Source organism: Plecotus auritus (assembly GCF_963455305.1).
Source record: "Plecotus auritus genome assembly, chromosome: 4".
Taxonomy (NCBI): Eukaryota; Metazoa; Chordata; class Mammalia; order Chiroptera; family Vespertilionidae; genus Plecotus; species Plecotus auritus.
This window is the reverse complement of record NC_137775.1, coordinates 191,694,373-191,718,467: the sequence shown is the minus strand read 5'-3', so window position 1 is coordinate 191,718,467 and position 24,095 is coordinate 191,694,373. Positions and strand designations below refer to the sequence as shown.

The 24,095-nt window shown below is 62.4% G+C and overlaps 1 protein-coding gene across 1 annotated transcript in view; it reads left to right on the top strand.

The window, feature by feature from the left end:
• Positions 1–24,095, top strand: part of ABCA13 (ATP binding cassette subfamily A member 13) — a gene marked incomplete at its 5' end in the record, with an annotated part of 149,231 nt that overhangs the window by 68,609 nt on the left and 56,527 nt on the right. Inside the window, 11 exons of the mRNA XM_080665222.1 lie at positions 2,935–3,049; positions 5,093–5,422; positions 6,803–6,872; positions 8,425–8,556; positions 12,626–12,763; positions 13,466–13,646; positions 15,946–16,164; positions 18,138–18,334; positions 19,470–19,627; positions 19,726–19,956; positions 23,449–23,557. Coding sequence (XP_080521348.1) covers positions 2,935–3,049; positions 5,093–5,422; positions 6,803–6,872; positions 8,425–8,556; positions 12,626–12,763; positions 13,466–13,646; positions 15,946–16,164; positions 18,138–18,334; positions 19,470–19,627; positions 19,726–19,956; positions 23,449–23,557 — 1,880 coding nt within the window. The remainder of the gene's footprint in view (positions 1–2,934; positions 3,050–5,092; positions 5,423–6,802; positions 6,873–8,424; positions 8,557–12,625; positions 12,764–13,465; positions 13,647–15,945; positions 16,165–18,137; positions 18,335–19,469; positions 19,628–19,725; positions 19,957–23,448; positions 23,558–24,095) is intronic.

The window sequence follows — 24,095 nt, the reverse complement described above, 5'->3', positions numbered from 1 at the left end:
CTGGAGGGACAGTTGTTGAGACAATGCCACGCGGGCGGCCTCACACCTGACGCGGGCTGCTTCACACTCACGCGGGCGGCCTCACACCTGACGCGGGCGGCCTCACACCTGACGCGGGCGGCTTGAAAGACCCTTCAGGTCGGGGTGCAGTGCTCTCCAGGTCCACCTGTGGGCACGAGGGAAGCAGGAAACGGCTCTTTCCCACACAGTTTGAAGACGGGTGTGCTGCCCACAGCAGGCCAGAGCGTGACCAGAGCCTGCGTCGCTGCAGGGGGGGCGGGGAGTGTTCAGGCGTGGCCAGTGCGGCTCAGGCGGGGTCCGTGTAGGGGGCACGTGGGCCACTGAGGACTTCACTAAGGCAGCCTCCGTGGAGGGGGTGCAGCCAGGTCAGCCAGGACACGGGGAGAGGGGAGGGGGAGGGAGACGGCATGCAGACCCCAGGAGTCCCCCTGTAGACAGGAGAGGGAGGTGGGCAGTGGGTGGTGGGGATCTGGGAAGAAGAGGTTTTCTGGACCTTTGTTGTTAATCCTCACCTGAGGAATTTTCCCCTTGCTTTTCAGAGAGAGAGTGGGAGGGAAGGGGGTGGAGAGAGAGAAACGTCAGTGTGCAGGAGACACATCGATTGGCTGCCTCCCACACGCTTCCCGACCAGCACGTGCCCTTGACCAGGAAGGGAACCCGAGACCCTTTGGTGGGTGGGCCGATGCTCCAGCCACTGAGACACACCGGCCAGGGCGGTTTCCTTATGTTTGTTAAGAAATAGGTGCTGCTGGCGATAGTCCAGTGAGCGGCGAGGACGGACAGGTACGATTGGCGCAATGGAGGGGAGCGGCCTTCGCAAGGGGGGGGGGGGGGGCTGAGCGCAGGCCTGTCATCCAGAGGAACAAGCTGCTCAGCCTCACTGGGCCGAGCACGTCCCGTCTTAGCCACGGGTCTCCCCCCCTCTGCCTTCCCCTCTCTCTCCCTCCCTCTTCCCTTCTCTCTTTCCCTCCCCCCTCTTCCTCTCTCTCTCTCTCTCTTCCCCTCTCTCTTTCCCTCTCTCTCTCCCTCCTTCTTCCCCTCTTTCTCTCCCTTCCCCTCTCTCTCCCTCCCTCTCTCTCTTCCTCTCTCTTCTTTCCTTTCTCTTTCCCTTCCCCTCTCTCTTTCCCTCTCTCTCTCTCTCTCTCTCTCCCTTTTCCTCTCTCCCCTCTCCCATTTATTATGTATTAGCAGCCATGGCTCACGTTTTGAGGGGCATACGTGGGGAAATGTTACTTTAGGAGTGCAGGGTGGGATGGGAGCGGGACTCCATAAACGTTAACGTTCCCTTCAGCCCATGACTCACGGTGGTTCTGGCAGGACAGCTTTATGGTGCGCTTCCTGCATATGGAGAATTTCAAGTGTTCCTATATCGCTTCGGAGAGCAGGGCGCCCTAACGAGCGGCTTTCGGGAAATGAAAACAGCAGCCGGCAGAGTTGTTCCGCGTGCGCACAGCCGGCTCCTCGGGAGGGCGCTGCTCGCTGCCCCACTGCTCAGGCCCTGCTGTCCACGGGAGCAGCTGGTCCGGAGGAGGGGGGAGCTGGTCCGGAGGAGGGGGGAACTGGTCCGGAGGAGGGGGGAGCTGGTCCGGAGGAGGGGGGAGTGCTGCTCTCCTGAGGATCTGGGGGGGCTGGTCTCCTGAGGATCTGGGGGGGCTGGTCTCCTGAGGATCTGGGGGGGCTGCTCTCCTGAGGATCTGGGGGGGCTGCTCTCCTGAGGATCTGGGGGGCTGCTCTCCTGAGGATCTGGGGGGGGGCTGCTCTCCTGAGGATCTGGGGGGCTGCTCTCCTGAGGATCTGATCGGGAGGGAGGGTGCTGGGTGATGTGTCTGACCGAACTGGTCTCTCTGACTGTTGGCTTTGGAGTCAGTGGTTACCTGCCGAGAGCCGAGAAGATGGAGAGGGACGTTAGCTCAGCACCTCTAAACCGGCGGGGTGTTGTTTGCTTGTGTCGGGACGATCCCGCGCCTCTTCGTGGGGCGACGCGTGTCTTACACACTGAACCACGCCTGCTCTCTCTTTCTTGGAAACCACGGTGGTTGATGCTTGCGTGGCGGTGAACAGTGGGTCACGTGCCTTGGATGCTGGGGACCAAGGCTTCTCAGGACCAGAGAGCCTCAGGCCATGGTCTTCTGCTGGGGCCCGAGGGGTGCAGGGCCTCTGTGGAGCGAGTCACCCACAGGGCAGGTGGTGGGGCCACAGCCCTGTCAGCTAGACGTGTCTCCTTGTGAGTGTGCGCCACTGTTGAGTCAGGACCCCAAAGAGCTGTCCCGCCTGTCACAGGCCTGTTGACATGGCCGAGGGAGACTGTTCCCACAGGGCTCAGTGGGAGGGGGCAGCGTGGGGACAGTGTCTGTGGGAGGGGGCAGTGTCTGTGGGAGGGGGACAGTGTCTGTGGGAGGGGGCAGTGTCTGTGGGAGGGGGACAGTGTCTGTGGGAGGGGGCAGTGTCTGTGGGAGGGGGACAGTGTGGGGACAGTGTGGGAGGGGGGCAGGGTGGGGACAGAGTGGGAGGGGGGCAGCGTGGGACAGTATGGGAGGGGGACAGTGTCTGTGGGAGGAGGCAGGGTGGGGACAGTGTGGGAGGGGGACAGTGTCTGTGGGAGGGGGACAGTGTCTGTGGGAGGGGGACAGTGTCTATGGGAGGGGCAGCGTGGGGACAGTGTGGGAGGGGGACAGTGTCTGTGGGAGGGGGACAGTGTCTGTGGGAGGGGGCAGTGTCTGTGGGAGGGGGACAGTGTCTGTGGGAGGGACAGCGTGGGGACAGTGTCTGTGGGAGGGGGGCAGTGTCTGTGGGTGGGGACAGTGTCTGTGGGAGGGGCAGCGTGGGGAGGCATGCCCAGCGCAGAGCTGCCCGCGGCTGATGGGAGCAGAGCTGCCCGCTGGCGCTCACAGGCCGCCTGCTGCCTCCTTTCAGCTTCTTGAACAACGTGGGTTTCTTCCTCCCCCTGATCATGATGCTGACGTGGATCGTGTCTGTGGCCAGCATGGTCCGAAGGCTGGTCTACGAGCGGGAGATCCAGCTGGAAGAGGTGAGCTGCCCAGGGCTGGCCTGGGAGACGGCTCTGCCTGCCTCTCCTCCGCAGGGCTCCCTGTCCCGGGAAAATCACCGTCAGCCCGAAGCCTGCGGTCCAGGAGGTGTTTCCTGTGGAGATGGGGAGGGAGGGTGAAAGGAAGTGAAAGGCACGTGACGTTGGAAGAAGGAGATGTTTAATGGAGAGAGGAAGGGCGAGAGAGATGGGGGAAAGAGAGAGAGAGAGACACCCATCAGTTGCCTTCTGCACTCACCCCAACTGGGGCTCGAACCCGCAACCCAGGCATGTGCCCTGACCGGGAGGCGAGCCTGCAGCCTTGGTGCCTGGTTGATGCTCCGCCAGTGGAGCCGCCCGCCCAGACCCAGGCCCAGGCCCAGCCAGTCTCAGTCCGCCCAGGCCCAGGCCCAGCCAGTCTCGGTCCGCCCAGGCCCAGGCCCAGGCCCAGCCAGTCTCAGTCCGCCCAGGCCCAGGCCCAGCCAGTCTCGGTCCGCCCAGGCCCAGGCCCAGGCCCAGCCAGTCTCAGTCCGCCCAGGCCCAGGCCCAGCCAGTCTCGGTCCGCCCAGGCCCAGGCCCAGGCCCAGCCAGTCTCAGTCCGCCCAGGCCCAGGCCCAGCCAGTCTCAGTCCGCCCAGGCCCAGGCCCAGGCCCAGCCAGTCTCAGTCCGCCCAGGCCCAGGCCCAGCCAGTCTCGGTCCGCCCAGGCCCAGGCCCAGGACCAGCCAGTCTCAGTCCGCCCAGGCCCAGGCCCAGCCAGTCTCGGTCCGCCCAGGCCCAGGCCCAGGCCCAGCCAGTCTCGGTCCGCCCAGGCCCAGGCCCAGGCCCAGTCAGTCTCAGTCCGCCCAGGCCCAGGCCCAGGCCCAGCCAGTCTCAGTCCGCCCAGGCCCAGGCCCAGGCCCAGCCAGTCTCAGTCCGCCCAGGCCCAGGCCCAGTCAGTCTCAGTCCGCCCAGGCCCAGGCCCAGCCAGTCTCGGTGCACTCAGGGCCGCGGGGCGGCCAGCTCCCCGTCCTGCCTTGGAGCGGGGACTCTTCCGGCTCAGCCTTGCTCTCTCTGTCGAAACCTGAACTGTTAGAACCGCTTTTAACAAGGCGCGTGTCCAGCGCCCTTCCCGCTTCAGCCACAGGAGGGCGAGGCCGGGAGACAGGCAGAGTGTTCACTTGCTTGCTGTTGATTAGGCACAGACGAGCGTGCGGGTGCCCGTGCTCAGCTCCGCTCCACGTGGCGCTGCCTGCTGCTCTGCACGCCTCCCCCCTGCGTCCTGGTCTCTGATCCAGGTGGGCCCCGGGCAGAGGGCCTGGGGGACGGCCAGTCTCATGGGCTCCCAGCTCCTTGGCCAGAAATCCTTCTTCCTGCTCAGTATCGCGATGTTATAGATGAGCAAGTGAATTAACTTTATTGAATTACTTCAAACTGAATCATTTAGCAAAACGCATTCTAAAGCCGATGCCATAATCCAGGGGTCCTCAAACTACGGTCCGCGGGCCATATGCGGCCCGCCGAGGACATGGATCCGGCCCGCCGGGGGCCGCTGCCTGTCCTGCTTAGCAGCCGACGCGTCCCGGGCCCGCAGTGCGCATAGGAATTTGTTCATAGTTTTTTTTTAAACTATAGTCCGGCCCTCCAACGGTCTGAGGGACAGTGAACTGGCCCCTGTTTAAAAAGTTTGAGGACCCCTGCGTAATCCCTCGAACCTAAGGAAAAGTGTTTCCCCTTATTTTCTCTGTCCTTATTAAACAAAACCAGCACCAGCAAAAGAGAAACAACACGAAATGGGAGTGAAAAGAAGCCGCAGGAACGGGAAGCATGTGGCCTGCAGCCGGCCAGCGGGCAGCCTGGCGGGACCCGCCCTGAGCCGTCCCCCGTGTGGTTTTCCGCGAGGAGCCTGTTCCCACCCACTGGCCGCCCCGTTCTCCCTGCCCTCACGCGGGACCGGCCTCCTCTGTGGGCTCCTAAGGGTGACACGCAGGGGACGTGCCTGGCTTCCCCCAGGACAGACCCTTCTTCTCGGGCACCCGCCGCTGGGTAACGGCCTCCTCTCCCGGCAGTACCTGCGGATGATGGGGGTGCCCCCGGCCACCAGCTTCCTGGCCTGGTTCCTGGAGAACGCGGCTGTGACGGCCGTCGGCAGCGCCGCCCTGGCCGTCGTCCTGAAAACCAGCGGCATCTTCGCGCACAGCAACGCCTTCATCGTGTTCCTCTTCCTGCTGGACTTCGGGCTGTCGGCGGTCATGCTGAGCTACCTGCTGAGCGCGTGCTTCGGCCGCGCGGCCAGGGCGGCGCTCTGGTGCAGCCTGCTGTACGCGGCCAGCTTCCTGCCCTACGTGGTGCTGCTGGTGCTGCGCCGCCAGCTCGGTGCGGCCGCCCAGATGCTTCTGGTGAGCGCGCGCTTCGCAGAGGTGCCCAAGGGACAGCGCCACCCCCTACACCGCCTCTCACCGCCCGCCTTTCCCTGCCCTGTCCGCCTCCGCCGGCCTGCTGGCCTCCCCTCCCCAGGCCACCCCGGAAGGAACCTGCTGGGGCTCAGGGGCCCTGGGGGGGTGGAGATGTGCTGGGGGCAGGCAGCCCCGATGGGCGTTTCTCCCCTCACGCCCCTCCCGGGAGACCGGGCAGTCCCCAGTACCCACGGGAGCATGCGGCTTTAGATCTGGGCTCTGCGTGGGGAGAACGGACCCCCATAGCTGGGGTAGCAGTCAGCCTGGAGCCTTCTGGAAGCTCCATGCGTGCCCGCACATGAAGCGGGAGGGCTGTCCGTTAGCAACGTCAGGCTTCCACCCCTCCGTGCGCCTCCGGAAGGAGCGCAGGGCACTTCCAGGTCTGCCGTCACTCATGGGGGGACAGCTCACCTTTCGTGAGTCCCGTGGCGCGGTGCCGCTCGCGGTGGGCGCGTGGTCGGCGGGGAAGGGACGGAAGGACCGTCGTGAACGGGGTCAGGCTCAGCGCACGCACGGGCCGTCACACGGTTCACGCCCTGCAGGTGCGGCCTCGGCTGCCTGTGGCCTCCGTGGTGGGCGGGTCTCCTCCTTGTGCTGAGGCTGAGGTGGAATATTCTGTGTGAGCCACATCCCTTTCCCCAGCATCAGTGGACCCCGCTGTGCCCCGGTCCGCGCTGGCCATGCACACAGCTCAGGCCCGTGCAGGCGGGCAGGCGGACAGGCGCTCCTGTTGGGCGGGCATTGTGCCCACTGCCAGTGCCCATCCGTGTGACGACTCGCCTCTGCCCTGTAAAAACCCGTGACCCACGGTTTGGGCTGGTGTCGTTAGGTGTTTCAGGGGGATGGAAGCCGCCTGGGCCATGCGGGGCCCCGTATGCTCCACGTGAGGAAAAAGGCATGGATTTCAGGCGCTGATGCTTGGTTTTGCTCCCACCTCATGTGGAGGGGCTCCATGCACACAAAGTTTGGTTTCCTTTTCGCGTGTTGAGGTGATTTCCAGCCAGGAAAAGTCTACCCGGCCAGGACACGTGCGCCATCCTCAGCCTCGTCAACACAGAACGTAGGAAACGCCCTTCCCACGGCCGTGTGCCTGCATTCTGTCCCCAACGTGGGATTATTACTGTGCAGTCACTGCAGGAAAGAGACATAATTCCTTTTAATGTTAAAAATGAGCTTGTCCCGCGCGTTTCCAGCGGCTGATCGTGGGCTGAGTGTCCGGGCGCGGACACTGGCTCCCCGGGGCCCTCAGAGGAAGCGCGTGGCGCTGTGGACATCCTGTCCCGTCACGCACTGGTGGCTGTCTCTCTCTCCTCCTCCGCACAGTGCCTCCTCTCCACGACCGCCTTTGGACAAGGGGTGTTTTTCGTTACGTTCCTGGAAGGGCAGGAGGCAGGTAAGACGGTGCGCGCTCCGGCGGCTCTCGGTGGCTCGGGCGTTGGGGGTTTGCAGTCGTCCTGTTGTGGGTGGCACAGGAGGAAGTCCCCGCCCCAGAGCAGGGCCCTGGCAATGCGATGCTGGTGCTCAGTGTGGCTCTGCAGCGCCTCCCGCGCCCAGTGCCCTGGCCTTAGGAACGCTCAGGAACAGCCACGGCGCCGTGGTCCAGCCGCTGCCAGTCAGCCCGCCAGCCAAGGCCCGGCTCTCCCTCACGGCACCCCGACACCCCGTTCCCTTAGCAACCTTCTGAATTCTCCCAGGAAGGGGGTGTGCGCACGCCCGTCTCTCAGTCCTGTCGAACTAGAATCTGCCTCCCTGGGTCTCTGCCCGCTCTCCTAGTTCCTCTCACATGCCAGCCTCCACTGTGGTCTGCCCGCTCTCATCTCTGTGTCCGGAAAGGGACTTAGCCAGAGCCGAGAGGGCACGATTATCCGCTTTACTCCCATGACGGTGTCCCTATTAATTTGGCCTGAAATAACATTTTAAAAAATGGATTGGCAGCCTTTCTCGCTTACCTGGAAATTTTGACAACTGACATCCTAAGCCAGGACAGATTTGTGTTTCTTACATGTTTATGTGGTTTTTATGAACACTTACAGTTAAAACATATGCAATAAATGGACTCGCTTCCAGCGACTGTATATTAGCCCTTTCACTGGGCGCTGGTCTGGGAGATCTCAGACATTTCAGCAAAACACGCTGAGCCGTGGTCAGTTTCATGCGGAGGCTGTGCCGAGACAGAAGAGCGAGCCCCGGCCCCCGAGTGCCTGCAGCGGCTCCGAACCAGCGGTCCCGGGGAGGCGGAGGGGATTCACGGTCAGCCCTTTGGGTGTTTTGGACTAAACTCCAGCAAGTGTCAGCATGAGTTTTATGTAAGAGTTCTAGGCTGGTCCCTTAGGGCCGTGGTCGGCAAACTGCGGCTCGCGAGCCACATGTGGCTCTTTGGCCCCTTGAGTGTGGCTCTTCCACAAAATACGACGGCCTGGGTGAGTCTATTTTGAAGAAGTGGCATTAGAATAAGTTTAAGTTTAAAAAATTTGGCTCTCAAATGAAATTTCCATTGTCGTACTGTTGATATTTGGCTTTGTTGATGAATGAGTTTGCCGACCGCTGCCTTAGGGGGACTGAGGAAGGGGATATCTTACGTGGCATATGTTTTAACTCAGCAGTAACCTGCAAATACATTGTGAGAAAGAATGGTCCTAGCCCATCCCAGGCCTTCTATGTCCTGTTTATATATTTCCTGAGAGCACAGACCATGACCTAATTTAGGGCCTGGGTCGGCAGGAGCCTTCTTTATCTTTTTGTATAACATGCCTATTTTCTCAAGGAGATAAGGAAAGCACCTTTCTAAAACTCTGAATGTTGGATATTAAAATGTCAATGGTTGCTCTGCCCGTATCATCGAACCCAACGCGCCTCCTTGGGCTTCAGCTGCTGCCAGCTCCGCCAGAGCCTCCAGGACTAACACCCCATCCCCCCCGGGTTGACTCTGCCCTCCCTCCCTCCAGGGGTCCAGTGGGACAACCTGCACCAGTCTCCGGAGCAGGCAGGCCTGCCGCTCAGCTGGGTCTGCGGGATGATTCTGGTCGACTCGGGCCTTTACTTCCTATGTGGCTGGTACCTGAGCAACTTGGTCCCCGGTAAGACTCCCACCCTGGGTCGTGAAGCATGGCCGTCTTGTTCCAGTACCCTCTGTGTTGTAAAAGCTGCTGTTTAAAGTTTCCCACTGAAAGCAGATGGTCCCTTGTTCTGTTAACTGACTTTGCTGTTTGGCTTCTGTGAACATGCTTGCTCGAATCTCTGCTGACGGAAGGGTCTGGGTCCTCCCACGCCAGGTGCCTTCTGGTTATGTCTGAGTTGTGCTGTGCTCAAGGCCATAGGCTCCCTGCAAGATAGACAGTTACTAGGCGCACTGCCTCCCCCCGCCCCCATCCCAGCACACAGGGCTTCTTCTATTTTTTTAAAAAGCCTGCGGAAGGTCCGGAAGTCTCACTCCATATTGGGAAGACAAAGAGACCTAGGAAATATAAAGAGCGAAGGCTTCCCCCGTGTTTTGGCTCAGACTTTGAGAAGCTGCTCCTCTGAGACTGCTAGCACAACAAAGGCTCCCCGTCAGCTTGGCTTATTGGTTAAGGGTCTTCTGTTCAGCTCGCTGACTTACAATCCAACAGTAAGATGACAACACGAGCTTAAAGCGTGAGCGAACTGCTATGCTGTTGTATTAGAACTGCTGTTCCAGAGGCAGAGAGAGAGGACATGTGGGCGTTTATTACTTTAAGGAATGCCGACTTTTTCCAATTAACGTATACATTATTTTTTAAAAATATGTCTTTATTGACCTCAGAGAGAAAGGGAGAAGGAGAGATAGAAACATCAGTGATGAGAGAGAATCATGGATCAGCTGCCTCCTGCAGGCCCCTACTGGGGATTGAGCTCACCACCCAGGCATGTGCCCTGACGGGGAATCAAACCGTGACCTCCTGGTTCATGAGTTGATGCTCCACCATGGAGCCACACCGGCTGGGCCTAATGTATACATTTATATAACTTTAAGTTATGTAACATTTAATATGAAACATGTTAACACACTAAAACACAAATTATTTAAACAAAATACTAAAAAAGGAAATTTTAATTCAAGAAATGTTTCCAAAAGATAGCTAGACATATAAATTAATAATAATGTTCAAAAATTACGGAAAATAATGACAGCACGTGGTGGCTGGTGATGATATAACACCTTCCTGTGAATTGACGAGGATGGAAGCAGTGGAGCTCTCAGCAGAGCAGATGGCAGCGCTCAGTAACCGGCCCGCTCGTGGGCGACTCGCTCGGTAGTGGGTTTGCAGTTCAGTCAGTGAGAAGGGACACGTGATTCAGTTAACCGCGAGGGAGAGGGACGGACCCGTTCATACTTGATCAGACTTCAGCATCATGAAAGTAATGAGTCAGTGGGAAAAGCATGGTTGTTAAAGGCAGGCAGGGCTTTTCTAAACACCAAAGACAGAAGCAACGAGAACCCATCGGGTTTCATTTATAAGAACTTAAATCAAATTGCAAATAGCCAAATACAATTATAAGACAATTTATAAGCTTAATAAAACTATTTAAAGAAAATGATAACGTTCTCAAATCACATTTTAAAAAGACATATCTCAGTATTTAGTTAACAATTCTAAAGCATCCTAATTTGGTTTATATGCCAAATGGTTGTTTATGTGGACTTAATGCGACATCTCTTTTCCGTTGTTAATTTTTCTGCTTTAAACATGCACTTCTCCTGTAACGCGGTTAAACTACAGGAATTGACTATACGTTTTATATTCCATCTTTTCAAAATGCGAGTGAGTTAATGGGCGCAGAGCTGCATGTGGGGTGCGGCGCCTGCAGCTGCACAGCAGGGCGAGGTGTGCCGGGAGCAGCGCCTCTTCCTCCTCCTCAGAAAAGGGCGGACCGGGGACAGAGCCCTGCACGTCAGGAGGCCCAGAGAGGGTGGGGCAGTGTCCTTAGGACGGTGGGTGGGTGGCGCTGTGCCCTGGGGAGAGGAGTGATGGTGAGGGATGGCCCTGGGGGTCTGAGCGGGCTCCGCCTTGCGTCCCATGCGGGGGGCACCTGTGTGTCCCCCCTCTTCCCTCCTGTCTTTGGTAGGCGGGTAGCAGTCGCTGCCCCCTCTCGGCGCCCTCCCTCCGGCCCTGCTTCCCGCAGGCAGGCACCCGGGTCAGCACAGCTTGTGTCCCTTTCTGACTCTTCCTGCTCTGGCAGCTCTGCACCGACACCTGCCCAGATGTGCACAAGCCCTGCTCTGGGGAGGGGCGTCTGCCGAGAGGGGTGGGGGTGGGGAATGAGCATGATCACGGGACTTCTCAGCCTCCGTGCTGTGCGCCCGCCCCTCCTAGTGAGTCTCTTCCCAGGAGCCCACACGTGTCCTGCGGGCCGTCCCTCTGGAGACTCTGAGCAGCACCCGAGAATAGTCCCATTCACGGAGACAGAAAGTGGGTGGGCGGGCGGGCTGGCCGGAGGGGTGGGGGAGAGAAGGGGGGGAAGGTTCTGGAGGTTGGTTGAACAGCAGTGTGAATGTGCTCAGCGTCACTTTACACGATTAAGGTGGTGTGTTTTGTCACATATATTTAAGACATTAAACACAGAAGACATGGGGTGCAGAAGCGCACTTTTAGGTCACATCTGGAGAAGCACACGTGAAGGAACGGGTGGAAGCCATGGAGGAAGGTGGCTCGGCTCAGGGAGGCCCATCCGAGCAACGGGGTGTCGTCAGTCCTGGCGTGGAGTCAGTGGGACATCAGCCACGCTGCTGGCTCTCAGGGGAGCGTTGTGTTTTATTTTTCCAGAAGCTTGGGGCTCCGGGGCAGGACAGCTGGATGCCAAATCGGGAGGAGCTTCGGGAAGCGCTTGGGGGCGTGCAGAAGGCTGGGGCTCTGTCCCTTCCTCCCGCTGGCCTGGTTGCAGCTCCTGCTCTGTGCCTCCCGAGGGGAGGGCCCTGGGTCAGCCTGTCTGCAGGCACTCACCTGCAGTCCCAGTGGAGCGCACGGCAACTTTCTACCCTTAACGTCGGCTCGTGCACGGGAACAGTTCCCTCGGAACCAGCCACACCCAGCCAGCTCCAGCCAGGGCCCGAGACGGGCGGCTGACGCTGTCTCTACCTCCCCTGGGGCGCTTGTCCGGAGCCTCTCCCCTCCCACCAGGCGCAACGCAGTGTCTGAACCCCCAGGGAGCTAGGACCCAGCCAGGTCACGTCCACACCACACAGGCTCGCGGAGGCGGGAGGCCTGGGTGCCACCTTGGAAGGATAAGCACTCACCTCCACACCTGCCTTCCGAACGCACCTGGGTTTGTGGTTCTCTTTGCTGTTGTGCAACCACGTTCAGTGTCTGCCTCGGAGAAGGACGGCCAGGTCTGCTGCCGCACGGGAGACAGGCCCGACGCCTCTCCCCAGCCTCCGCCGTCAGGAGCGCTCCGCTGCCCACAGCTCACGGCCTCATCGGGCCGCTCCGGCTTCCTGTTTTATCATCTTTACGTGCGTGCGGGCCCCTCGCGTTCTCGGGGTCTGTCTGACGTCCCTGCCTTCTTCCATCACTGCCAGTCTGCGGCTCGGCTGATTGGTTCCCAGCCTGGGCGCCGAGCTCGGGGTGAACGGAGGGCTCTGCCCACCTGGATGCGCAGCCACCCTTGGGGGTGGGCAGGTGCAGGGCAGGCAGCGTGCACGGGAAGCAGAGCACACGGCGAGGAGCTGGGAGCCCAGGGCCGCCAGCCTGAGTTTGGCGGCTTCCGTTCGTTGACATTAATGGATCAGTGAGGGGTACCTTTACAGTCCAGATGGGTTAGAGCTGGGATGGTCTAACTAGCACGTCACCGTTAATATCCAACTCATTTCTAATGTCTTCCTCCCAACGCTGAGAGGCCTCGCCCAGCTGCCTTCTTTCCGCCTGTATAGCCACCTGCTCAGGAGGCCTCGGGGGGGCAGGGGAGGGAGGCCCCGGGCAGGAGAGGAGGGGCCAGGGGAGGGAGGCCCCGGCCGTGGCCCTGGGCGGGTGAGGAGGGGTCAGCCGGTTGTCGCTGGCTCGTCCGTGGCACGTGTGGGGAACGTGTCAGCATGGACTAGTGCTTTGTGTTCACGAGTTAGGACGCCCTCTTACAGGACATTGTTCTGAGTAGAAGCAGCTGAACGGGTCTGACCGGTGCCTCGTTCCTCAGGCTCCGTGGGTGTCCCGAAGCCGTGGTACTTCCCCTGCACGGCATCCTGCTGGAAGGGCGCGCGTGGCCGGGCCACCCAGAGGCCGTGCGCCCGCGGTTCCGGGCCGTTCCCCCTCCGTGAGGACGGCGGGCACGCAGGTCTGTACAGGGCAGCCTGGGGCGCAGACACCTGGGGTTCCCGGGCTCCCACATCCTCACCTGGCGCTCCCCTGGGAGGCGCACCCTGTTCCTGCTTCCGGGGAGCTGCCGGGGACGGCCAGGAGGGTGGCCGCTTGCCCAGTCCCGCCATCCCTGGGCCCCGTCGGAGGCCACGGCAGGGGTCCGAGTGCACAGGCTCCCAGGACCGTCCCCACAGCCCGTCTGCAAAGAAATGGCTTCCCCCGTTACTCCCGGAAACAGGAGCCGCTCAGATTTGGAACACAGCAAGCACCTTGCACCCTCACTCCTCCCGAGTCTATTGCTTGGCGTGTAACTAACCTGCTTGCTGTTGTTCTCTGCATATGTACACGCACATGTGTGTCTGCGTGCATATATGTGAGTGTGCATGCATGCACGTGCACATGCATGTGTGTGGGTATATGTATGTGTGCGTGCGTGTGTGCATGCATGTATGTGCATGTACGTGTGTGATTTTTGCAGAATGGATACCATGAGGGTACAACCTTTGTAATCAGAAGTTTCACTTAATTTTTGCCATTATGTAATTTGCCTTTCGATTTTGGTGAAGGAAGATTTTTGCATGTTCCACATGTTTCGGGGCCAGAATTTGTGTCTGGGGCCACCGCTAGGTCACTGCACTACGGGGTGCCATCCCCTCAGGGTGTGTTTGCATCTTCACAGGGTCATTGCCTCAGCACGGGAAAGGGGGGCGGGAAGGAGGCCCCCCCGGCGTCACCCTGGTGTCCGTGACCAAGGAGTACCAGCCCCACCAGGCGGCTGTGCGGGACCTGACCCTCACCTTCCACAGAGGCCAGATCACCGCCCTGCTGGGGGCCAACGGCGCCGGGAAAACCACCGTCTTGTGCGTCCCCCTCCGCCGCGTGAAACTCGGGGCTCCGCTTCCTAAGTGCCAGCCTGCCTGAGCAGCGGGCCCGGTTCCTTTCTCACGGAGGAAGCATGGCCCTCTGCCCTCTGCCCCTGCCCTCTGCCCCTGCCCCTGCCCTCTCCCCTGCCCTCTGCCCCCGCCCCCTGCCCTCTGCCCCTGCCCTCTGCCCCTGCCCTCTCCCCTGCCCTCTGCCCCCGCCCTCTGCCCCTGCCCCCTGCCCTCTGCCCTCTGCCCCTGCCCTCTGCCCCTGCCCTCTCCCCCCGCCCTCTGCCCCCGCCCTCTGCCCCCGCCCTCTGCCCCCGCCCTCTGCCCCCGCCCTCTGCCCCTGCCCTCTGCCCCTGCCCTCTGCCCCTGCCCCCTTCCCTCTGCCCTCTGCCTAGCTGCTATGCCTCCCACCCCCCCAGCCACCCTGCAGGCCTGGGGCAGGCGCAAGGAGAGGGTGACAGGTTTTAAAATCTTTAATTCTTCCTGTTTTCCCTACAATGAACTCACCTGCTTTTACTTGAACCTTGGAAAGTTCTAGGGCCCTTTTCATTGTTCTCCTCGGTTTAATTATGTCTGCATTTCTGTGCGAAGGTGACAGTCAGAGGAGTTTGTAGTTCTGTACACACCTGAGTAGTTCTTCACGTCCTGATTTTGTGTGGTTGGCTTTTTTTTTTTTTTTTTTTTAAGGTTTGATGTTGAGTTTAGAATCCGAAGGCTGTGCGTTTGGTTAAAGAATCGAGCCTCATTGTCCCGGAGAGAGGGGCTCAGACGTGGAGCCTCATTGTCCCGGAGAGTGAGGGGCTCAGACGTGGAGCCTCATTGTCCCAGAGAGTGAGGGGCTCAGACGGGGAGCCTCATTGTCCCAGAGAGAGAGGGGCTCAGACGTCCAGCCTCATTGTCCCAGAGAGAGAAGGGCTCAGACGGGGAGCCTCATTGTCCCAGAGAGAGAGGGGCTCAGACGTCCATCCTCATTGTCCCAGAGAGAGAGGGGCTCAGACGGGGAGCCTCATTGTCCCAGAGAGTGAGGGGCTCAGACGTCCAGCCTCATTGTCCCGGAGAGAGAGGGGCTCAGACGTGGAGCCTCATTGTCCCGGAGAGAGAGGGGCTCTGACGTCCATCCTCATTGTCCCAGAGAGAGAGGGGCTAAGACGTCCATCCTCATTGTCCCGGAGAGAGAGGGGCTCAGACGTCCAGCCTCATTGTCCCGGAGAGAGAGGGGCTCAGACGTCCAGCCTCATTGTCCCAGAGAGTGAGGGGCTCGGACGTCCAGCCTCATTGTCCCAGAGAGTGAGGGGCTCAGACGTCCATCCTCATTGTCCCAGAGAGTGAGGGGCTCGGACGTCCAGCCACATTGTCCCAGAGAGTGAGGGGCTCAGACGTCCAGCCTCATTGTCCCGGAGAGTGAGGGGCTCAGACGTGGAGCCACAAATAGCCCGAGCGGCCTGTGGCGACGGAGGCCCTTTCCGCTGAGCCTTCCGTGGCGGGGCGGCCGGTGGAGCAGCCGCTGTCTCTGCTCTTTAGCGCTGACGGTGCGTCCCGACGACAGAGACGGGCAAGGAACATACGCGAAGCTTCAGAACCTCAGTGGGAACACGCCGGAAGGGAAACACGGGGTTTCCTTCTCTCCACGGGCCTGGCCGGAGCCGCGGCCCCGCTGAGCACCCGCTAGTGTGTGCAGTGGGGAGGCCGCCGCAGCAGCGACCGGGGCCCCAGGGCCACACCTCTCCTGCGGGGCCGAGGGTGGCAAGTGGCCCTGCCGCTCCGAGGTGCTCTGACCTCGTCCCTGCAGGTGTGAGGAAGGCCACCTGGGCCACCTCGGTTGTCCCTCCCAGCAGCTCAGAGGACAGGCTCCGGGGCCAGTTGGCAGATTGGTCGTCACGGTTTAAAATGAAAGCCTGAGGCACGCAGCAGTGGGAACACCCACCCCACGTCCCCGGGAGGTGTGAATAGCCCGGCCAGCAGCTGGTCACAAGGGCGTCTGAGTGCAGCGCACGCACCAGGGTGCTGAGCTCCCACGACTCCCCGTGCCCCTCTATCCGCCTCCCGTGCCCCTCCACCTGCCCCCCGTGCCCCTCCACCAGCCCCCGTGCCCCTCCACCTGCCCCCGTGCCCCTCCCCCCTCCCCCCTCCCCCCGTGCCCCTCCACCCGGCCCCCCATGCCCCTCCACCCGCCCCCGTGCCCCTCCACCCGCCCCCCGTGCCCCTCCACCCGCCCCCCGTGCCCACACACCCAGCACGATGCCCACAGACCCCGTGGCCTGGGCTGACCCGCTGGCGCGTCTTCTCGCAGGTCGCTGGTGACAGGGCTGCACGCGCCCACCTCTGGAACCGTCCTCGTCGATGGCAGGGACCTGCAGGCGGACCTGGCCGGGGTCAGGAAGGAGCTGGGGGTGTGCCCGCAGCGCGACGTCCTGCTGGACAGGCTCACGGTCCTGGAGCACCTGCTGCTCTTCGCATCCATCCGGTCGCCGCAGCGGACCCGGGCGGAGCGGCGGCAGCAGGTGGACAAGTGAGTGGCGGTCCCTTGGGGGCCCCCTGCCGCGGTGAGTCCGTGAAGGGGACAGAAAGAGACGCTTCACAACCATCTCGGGGCCTCTGCCATGAGGGGACGTGAGCAGGCGGCTCCCACCGGACGGGGCACGGCCGCCAGCGCTGGGCCCAGAGCGGCGTCTCGGGGAGGATGGCGCTTGACTTGCCCCCGGGTGGGGACGGAGGGCACAGGTGCCGTGTGGCGGGGCCGTCGGTGTGAGTGTGTGCCGCGGACCTGGGGCAGGTGGGAGCCTTGAAATGAAAGGCAGGGCGCAGGGCCCGGGGGGTGAGGACCAGGAGCTGGAGCTTCGTCGTGCAGGGTGACCCTGGCGGTGCAGGGGTCCCTGAGGTCAGGACCTGCATCCCGTGACCAGAGCAGAGAGCGGAGCCCAGAGCCAGGCCTCCCTGAGGAGAGAGGAGAAGTGGGGGGACCTCGGCCAGGCCCGGATCAGGAGGTGTTGTTGGCAGAAACCTCAGCGCCTGGAGCTGCGGGACGCCCTGGGACGCCCTGGGAGGCTGCTTTGTTCCGTGGTGATGGGCGGGCGGGGCGTGTGCAGGTGGACAACGGCAGGCTGAGGACCGAGCCTTGTCACTCCACCCGAAGAGGATGGAGAGGTGGGGAGACCAGCAGGGAGGAGGGAGCCACGTCCGTTAAGAAGGAGGTCAGGTGCGGAGGGTGCTGTGGAGGGTCCATTAAGGGAGGACTGAGAAATGACCTCTGGATGGAGAACGCTGGGTCATCGGTGACCTCCGGGGCATGTTGGGGAGGAAGGCCACACGGGTCAGTTACGGAGAGAAGGAAGGAGTTTTGCTGCAAAGGAGCAAAGAAATGGGACAGGAGCGCGATGGGAAAGGGAGGCGAAGGGAGGCAGAGCGGAGGGTGACGTGGAGCCCTTCCGTGTGGCGGAGGGACCGGTGAGGCAGCTGGACACAGGGCCGAGCGTGTGGACTTGACACCCACAGTTAGGGGATGGGGTTTGCGGGGTTGAGGGACTGCGGAGGCGGGTCAGCGGGGAGAAGGGTGGTGTCAGGAGGGACAGGAGCCTCTGCAGGGCGGGCCAGGGCGGGCCAGGCTGTGAGCGTGAGACCGGGTGCGGGAACGAGCAGAAATGGAGGGTTTGCTCACATGACAGCGGCGTTTGAGAGCCTCTGACTTCCTGACTAGATTTCTGTTTTCTCAGCCGCGGGGCCTCTGCTTAAAGTGATCGAGGGGGACCTGGTAGCTTCACTCCCCACTGTGTGGGGGTCACTCTGTGTGGGGATCACCCATGTGGGGTCACCCTATGTGGGGATCACCCTGTGTGTGGATCACACATGTGGGTCACCTTATGTGTGGGGATCACCCTGTGTGGGGATCACCCACGTGGCGTGTTGGCAGAGGCCCATTGGGAGGGAAGGGCCAGTGACCTGCTGAAAGGAAGCATCGTCCTCTCCCAGCCGGGGTGTCATTGTCCTGGGGCCCCTGGAAGGCGGGGACATGCCCTGCGTCTGTGAGGGGGGCCCTGCACTGTCGGTACCGTGGGTGACAGGGACGAGGAGCTGAGGGAGCTGAGCTCGTGCCGGGTCAGGAGGGGCAGGAGCAGATAATGAGACAGACACCACCTTCCGCCTCGTGTCCGGCCGGCAAGTCCTATCAGGGCCTGGGGCTTTCTGGGACCCAGCATCCTCGGAGCCCCGCGTGGACCCTCGTGGTGCGGGCCCTCGTGGTGCGGGCCCTCGTGGTGCGGGCCCTCGTGGTGCAGACTCTCGTGGTGCGGGCCCTCGTGGTGCGGGCCCTCGTGGTGCGGGCCCTCGTGGTGCGGGCCCTCGTGTGCCGCTCTTGTCGGCCCCTGTGTGGGGGTCACTCTGTGTGGGGCTGCTGGTGGTCAGGTCCTCCTTGCCCACAGCGCGGCTCACCCTGCCTGGGTGCTCGCGGCGGCTTCTGAAGGCAGCGGGGGCCCGTTCTCACTTTAGGGCTCTCCGGGACGTGGGGCTGACGCAGCATCAGCACAAGCAAGCCCGCGCCCTGTCCGGAGGCCTGCGGAGGAGGCTGTCCATCGGCGCCGCTTTCCTCGGCACGTCGAGGACCGTGGTGCTAGACGAGCCCACCAGTGGGGTGGACCCCTGCTCCCGGCGCAGCATCTGGGACATCCTCCTCCAATACCGAGAAGGTGGGGGCACCGCGCGCTCCTGTTCTCCCCGGGACCGGGCCCCCTGCACCGGGAGGTGGCACCACCAGAGTCCACCCTGCCCGATGCCAGCACAGGGCCCACCAGAGACCACCCTTCCCGATGCCAGCACAGGGACCACCAGAGTCCACCCTGCCCGATGCCAGCACAGGGCCCACCAGAGTCCACCCTGCCCGATGCCAGCACAGGGCCCACCAGAGTCCACCCTGCCCGATGCCAGCACAGGGACCACCAGAGTCCACCCTGCCCGATGCCAGCACAGGGACCACCAGAGTCCACCCTTCCCGATGCCAGCACAGGGACCAGCAGAGACCACCCTGCCCGATGCCAGCGCAGGGCCCACCAGAGACCACCCTGCCCGATGCCAGCGCAGGGACCACCAGAGACCACCCTGCCCGATGCCAGCGCAGGGCCCACCAGAGACCACCCTGCCCGATGCCAGCACAGGGACCACCAGAGACCACCCTGCCCGATGCCAGCACAGGGACTGAGTGCAGAGGGCGGTTGGTAGTTGGCCCTGTGCAGGGCTGGTGCTCCCTGGCCTCCCCTCCTGTCCTCACCTCGCCTGCCTGCTCACCGGCTGCCCCGCCCGCCTCCCAGAGCCCCATCTGTCCGCCGCTCCGGGCTTCCGGGGAGTCAGTGCTCCCATCCTCTCACACGCGCATGGTCCCCGGTCTAAAGGACACCCCTCATGCCTTCACCCGGTGCCGTCCGTTTTCTTACACAACAGCCGCTTCATGGAGAAGACTCCTCCCCCAGTGCCCGCCAGGCTATTGCCTGAGGATGCGTCAGGGGACAGGGACGCCCGGCTCTCTCCCTCTTATAAAACGTCTCCTCTGCTTGCGACAGGGCTCCAGGCCTAGAGACGGGCAGGGACACAGGGCCCTGTGCCCAGGGCTCTTTCTCCCGCTGGGCCCATCTGAGCGCCCCGTGTTCTGAGGGGGGGATCTTGGGAGCTGGTCACGGCCCTGAGGCCTGCAGAGGAGAGGGTCAGGGCCGCGCCAGTCCCTTCTCCAGGCTGCTGCTTCTCTGGTTAAACACGGTGGGCATCTTGGCATTGCCCGCTCCCCGCTGCCTATGTCTGGCCGGCTCTGATGCCGCCTTTCCTGGGACGCAGGTCGGACGATCATCCTTACAACCCACCACCTGGACGAGGCGGAGGCGCTGAGCGACCGCGTGGCCGTCCTGCAGCAGGGCCGGCTCCGCTGCTGCGGCCCCCCCCTTGGCCTGACCGAAGCCTACGGCCAGGGCCTCTGCCTGACACTCACGGAGCAGGTGACCGGGGGCTGCCTCCCGGGCCGGACACTGACCTCAGCGGGTGTGTGCTGGGCACGCTGGCACTCATGCCCGGCTGCTCCTGACTTTGTTGACAGCCTTCCGCTGTGGAGCTGGACGGCCCGCAGGACGCGGCTCCCATCACGGCCCTGATACAGACCCACGTCCCACGAGCGTTCCTCAGGGACCGCAGCGGGCGCACGCTGAGCTACGCCCTCCCCAAGGACGCCGACCGAACCGGCTTCCAGGGGCTCTTCCAGGCGCTGGAGCAGAACCGGCACCGCCTGCGCCTGGCGGGCTGCGGGGTCGCAGACACCACCTTGGAGGAGGTACTGGGGCTCCCGCCGCTTTGTCCCTGCCCTGTCAGTGACGGGGTGGGCAGCCGTGGGGCGGGGGGCGGACATCTGTGTGTGTGTTTATTCCAACCTGCAACGTGTCAGGCGGGGTGCAGGCCAGTTCGGAATTCCACACACCCGACCGGCGACTTCTGCTCTTCAAGGGAGCGAGCACTTCTGTACTTGAACTTGAGAGCGTGGGTCGGATCCAGAGCCAGCGATGTCCCACGCTGTCAGGGCCGGCGCTGGCCGGCTGTTTCCTGCCGGGGGCGCCTTCCCTTTCACTGCGGACCTCGTTTAGCTCAGGAGCCCGGGCCCCGCGCGGCCCTCGCTGGGCAGAGAGCCGAGCAGAAGCCAAGCGCCAGCAGGTGCACCCGGCTGACCCCGCCGGCCCCCAGGCCCCCACCCCCCCCCCCGCCTCTGCCGGGGACTGACGTCAGCACGCGTGGTTCACACAGCTGGTGGGGGTCAGACCAGGTGCCCCCCGGGGCCATACCTGACCCCAGGCCAGCTGGTGTGGGGCTGAGGCTGGCACTGTGGGGCCTGATTCGAGTCTCACTTTACGTTGCTAGAACCTGCAGAAGGCCTTGCAGGGGTCCTCAAACTTTTTAAACAGGGGGCCAGCTCACTGTCCCTCAGACCGTTGGAGGGCCGGACTATAGTTTAAAAAAAAAAACTATGAACAAATTCCTATGCGCACTGCGGGCCCGGGCCGAGTCAGCTGCTAAGCAGGACAGGCAGTGGCCCCCGGCGGGCCGGATAAATGTCCTCGGCGGGCCGCATGTGGCCCGCGGGCCGCAGTTTGAGGACGCCTGGTGAGGGTTTAAAGCAGCGGTCAGTGCTGAGATTAAGGCAGGAGTTGGGAGGCTTGCCCGCGTCCCTGCCTCGCCCGGAAGCAGCGCGGCCACGGTGGGTGGGTGGGTGGGTGGGTGGCGGCGGCGGCTCTTGCACTCTAAGCAGCGTCGGGAGCTTCAGGAGCCACGAGCAGGGAAGTCCCACAGCTCTTAGGGCGCCAGAGCCCCGACTTCCACGCAGCGTTCGCGCACATCAAGCAACGCAGCGCAGCGGCAGCACTGAGCACAGGCTCCTCAGAGGGGTGTCACCGTGAGGGCTTCTCAGCGTCACCCTTCCCGCCGTCACACCGGCACCGGGCGCTGGGCGTTCTGGGTCAGAGCCCGGGCGGGCGCTCCCGTGCGGGAGGTGTTTCACCTCAGCGTAGCTTCTGAAAACCCTCTTGATGCTGGGTTCCTCAAATATTTCTTTTCTGCTTACTACTCACTTTGGTTCTCCAAACTATTACAAAAAGTTTAAGCATTTTTATTGATTTCAGAGAGGAAGGGAGAGGGAGAGGGAGAGAGGAGCAACAGGGATGAGAGAGAATCATTGATTGGCGGCCTCCGCCCCCCACTGGGGATCGAGCCTGCAACCTGGGCGTGTGCCCCGATGGGAAATCGAACCCACACCGGCTGGGCTCCACAATATTTTGATCTGTACTTTGCCCGTCCATGTTCCTTTTGGAAATGCCTTAATCTTCTCCCTCTTCGCTGCTGTTGTTCAAATGTTTGCTTATTTATGAAGTTGCCCATGGCAAGATGCACGCCCCTCCGTTCTGACAAATGCTTGGGGTCAGGGAGTCACACACCGTCGAGGGGGCGCCATGCTCCCGCCGCCCTAAAGCGCAGTTCTTCCTACGAGCAGCGGGCCTCCCGGCCCCCTCGTGCCCTGCAGCTAATCACCAGGAAGCCGACCACAAGCCGCCGAAACAGCCGCCTGGCCCCCTTGGCGAGTCTGTGCCTCTCCCGCTCCCGGCAGTAATTCCCACCTGCTACGCTGAGCGCAAGCCTTGCCCATCGGAGGTGCTAATAAGTACCATCGATCGGCTGCGTCTCTCTCCCCTGTCTCTCCCTCACACAGACGCTGAAAAAGAAGTTGTCTGTGTGAAGGACAGCCATAAGCAAAGGATCCACAACTGCACTTAACAAAATAGAGCGTGATGTGCACTGGACCTGTCTGGGAAAGAGAGCTTGAATGGGAAAAAGGTTAAGCACGTAGAGAGCTTTCTTTTGTGCCGCCGTCTGTGAAATAGCCACCCCGCCCAGCTCGTCTTTCACACTCGGCGATATTGACTTTGCTGTCCCCTGCCTGCTATCGACCGCAGCTGGCGCGGCCGCGACCACACGGCCTGCTTGCCGCTGATCGGCAGTCCTGCCCAGGACGCTGCGGGGGAGGGGAGCAGGGCCTGCCAGTCGCACCCCGACTCTGCGCCTGGGGGGCAGGTCTCACGCTAAACCGCAGGGCGTGGCTCGTAAACGTGGTCCCCAAGTAGACCCCCCGCCAGCGAGGTTAAGAGTGAGTCTGACCCCCACCGTCACCAGGGTCATTACAAGATGGACACTTCCCTTCTCCTCCCGGGTGTGGGCTGGGCCCCGGTGCCGGGGGCTCCACGGCACAGGCTGGCGCTCGCACAGCCCCCGGAAGCCACGAGGTGTGCCGATGCAGCTGACGCAACGCAAACGGACCGGCTTCATGGTGGATTTGTTAGGAGACCCGTTTGGGGAGCAGTTTTGGGTTCGCAGCGATACTGAGCGGAAGGTCCAGACGTTGCCCATGCGCCCCGCCCCCACAGCACCGCGTCCCGTGCCCAGCACGGTGGTGTGTCTCCCGTGATTCCGAGGGTTTAGGGCCACAGGCGGGCAGCTGTGAGGGGGGCCGTCTCTGCTCACCCACCCGCTCTGCTCAGCGGGCCCCTGTGTCGCAGGAAGGAGCTGGGTGCCAGATGGGGAGTGTGAGCTCAGACGCCCCCACCTGCACGCAGGGCGGAAGCTTGGGTCCAGAATGACAAAGATCAGATCCAGGGGCCACAAGGGCCTGACATGGTGGTTTACGTTCTGCGAATAATGGGTAAGAACAGAGAACTCTGGGCAGACCTTGCCCGTTGAGTTCACGTCCCTCTGTCCCTCTGTCCCTCTGTCCGCACCTCGTTCTTGCTGATGGGGCCCGGGGCTTGGATTCCACCAGATGGAGGTGGGACTCGTGCTCCCAGCACAGAGCAGGGACCTCAGGCCTTTCCCTCAGGGACAGCCTCGGGGAGGTGCACACAGATACTCGGTCCCCGCGGAAGAGGCTGAGGCGCCAGGGGCCGGTGCCCGTCCAGCTCTGGGCCTCCAAGCCGCAGGCCCCGTGGGTCGGGACTGCGGGATGGGGCGCGGTGCTGTGGGCGTGGCCGTGCCGCCGGCGCCTGCTGGTCTGACCAGTCTGCCCGAGTGTAAGGGTCACGGTCAGGCCACCCCCTTAGCGGCCTGTGAGCTGCCTCTCAGCCTGCCCAGAGCTCAGTGGCCTTGGGGTCACGCCAGTGAAAGGAGTGAAGACGTGAGTTAGGGTGCTTGGTGGATATCTTCGTAAGGACCCCGTTGGGGATGAAGGCAGAAGAAAGCAGTGCGTGTGGGAGGGAGCATGTGTAATGCGAAGCTCTCTTCATCCCAAAAGGTGTTTCTGACGCTCCTGCAAGATCCCAGCGACCCGTCTGACACGGCCCCCGGGACGGGCTTGGAGGCGCAGCGCCCAAGGCCCCCGGCGCCCCCTCCTGGCTACCACTGTGAGTACAGAGTGTCGGGGGGCTTCCCGGGGGGAAGTGCCTCCCCCCCCCCGCCCCCCCGCAATGAACAGAGGGAGACTGAAGGCAGGGCCGGGGTGGCTGGATGGGAAGGAGAGGTTCCAGCAGGAAGCTCAGGGTTCCCCTCCCCACCCCGCAGTCCCCCTCCCCGCCCCGCAGTCCCCCTCCCCCTCTCAGGGCTGCGAGTCAGGCAGCTCAGGCGCCTCTGCCGGGGGCCTCAGGCAGCGCTGGTCCCTGTGTCCGGCTTACACGGTGCCTGCGGCCACCCACGCCGTCACGGGCCACCCCTGCGCGCTGGCCGTGGTACCAGGAGGCCACTCTCTGTCCGTCGCCTCGGTGGACACGTGGATGGTTCCCACAGCTCAGCTGCAGGGAACTGCGTGCAGGCATCTCTGTAAGATCCTGGGGCAGACGCGTTCGGGTAAATTCCCAGAAATGGGCCCGATGGGTCACGTGGCAGTTCTCTTTTTAAAAAGTACATTTTCAGTGATTTCAGAGAGGAAGGGAGAGGGATGGAAAC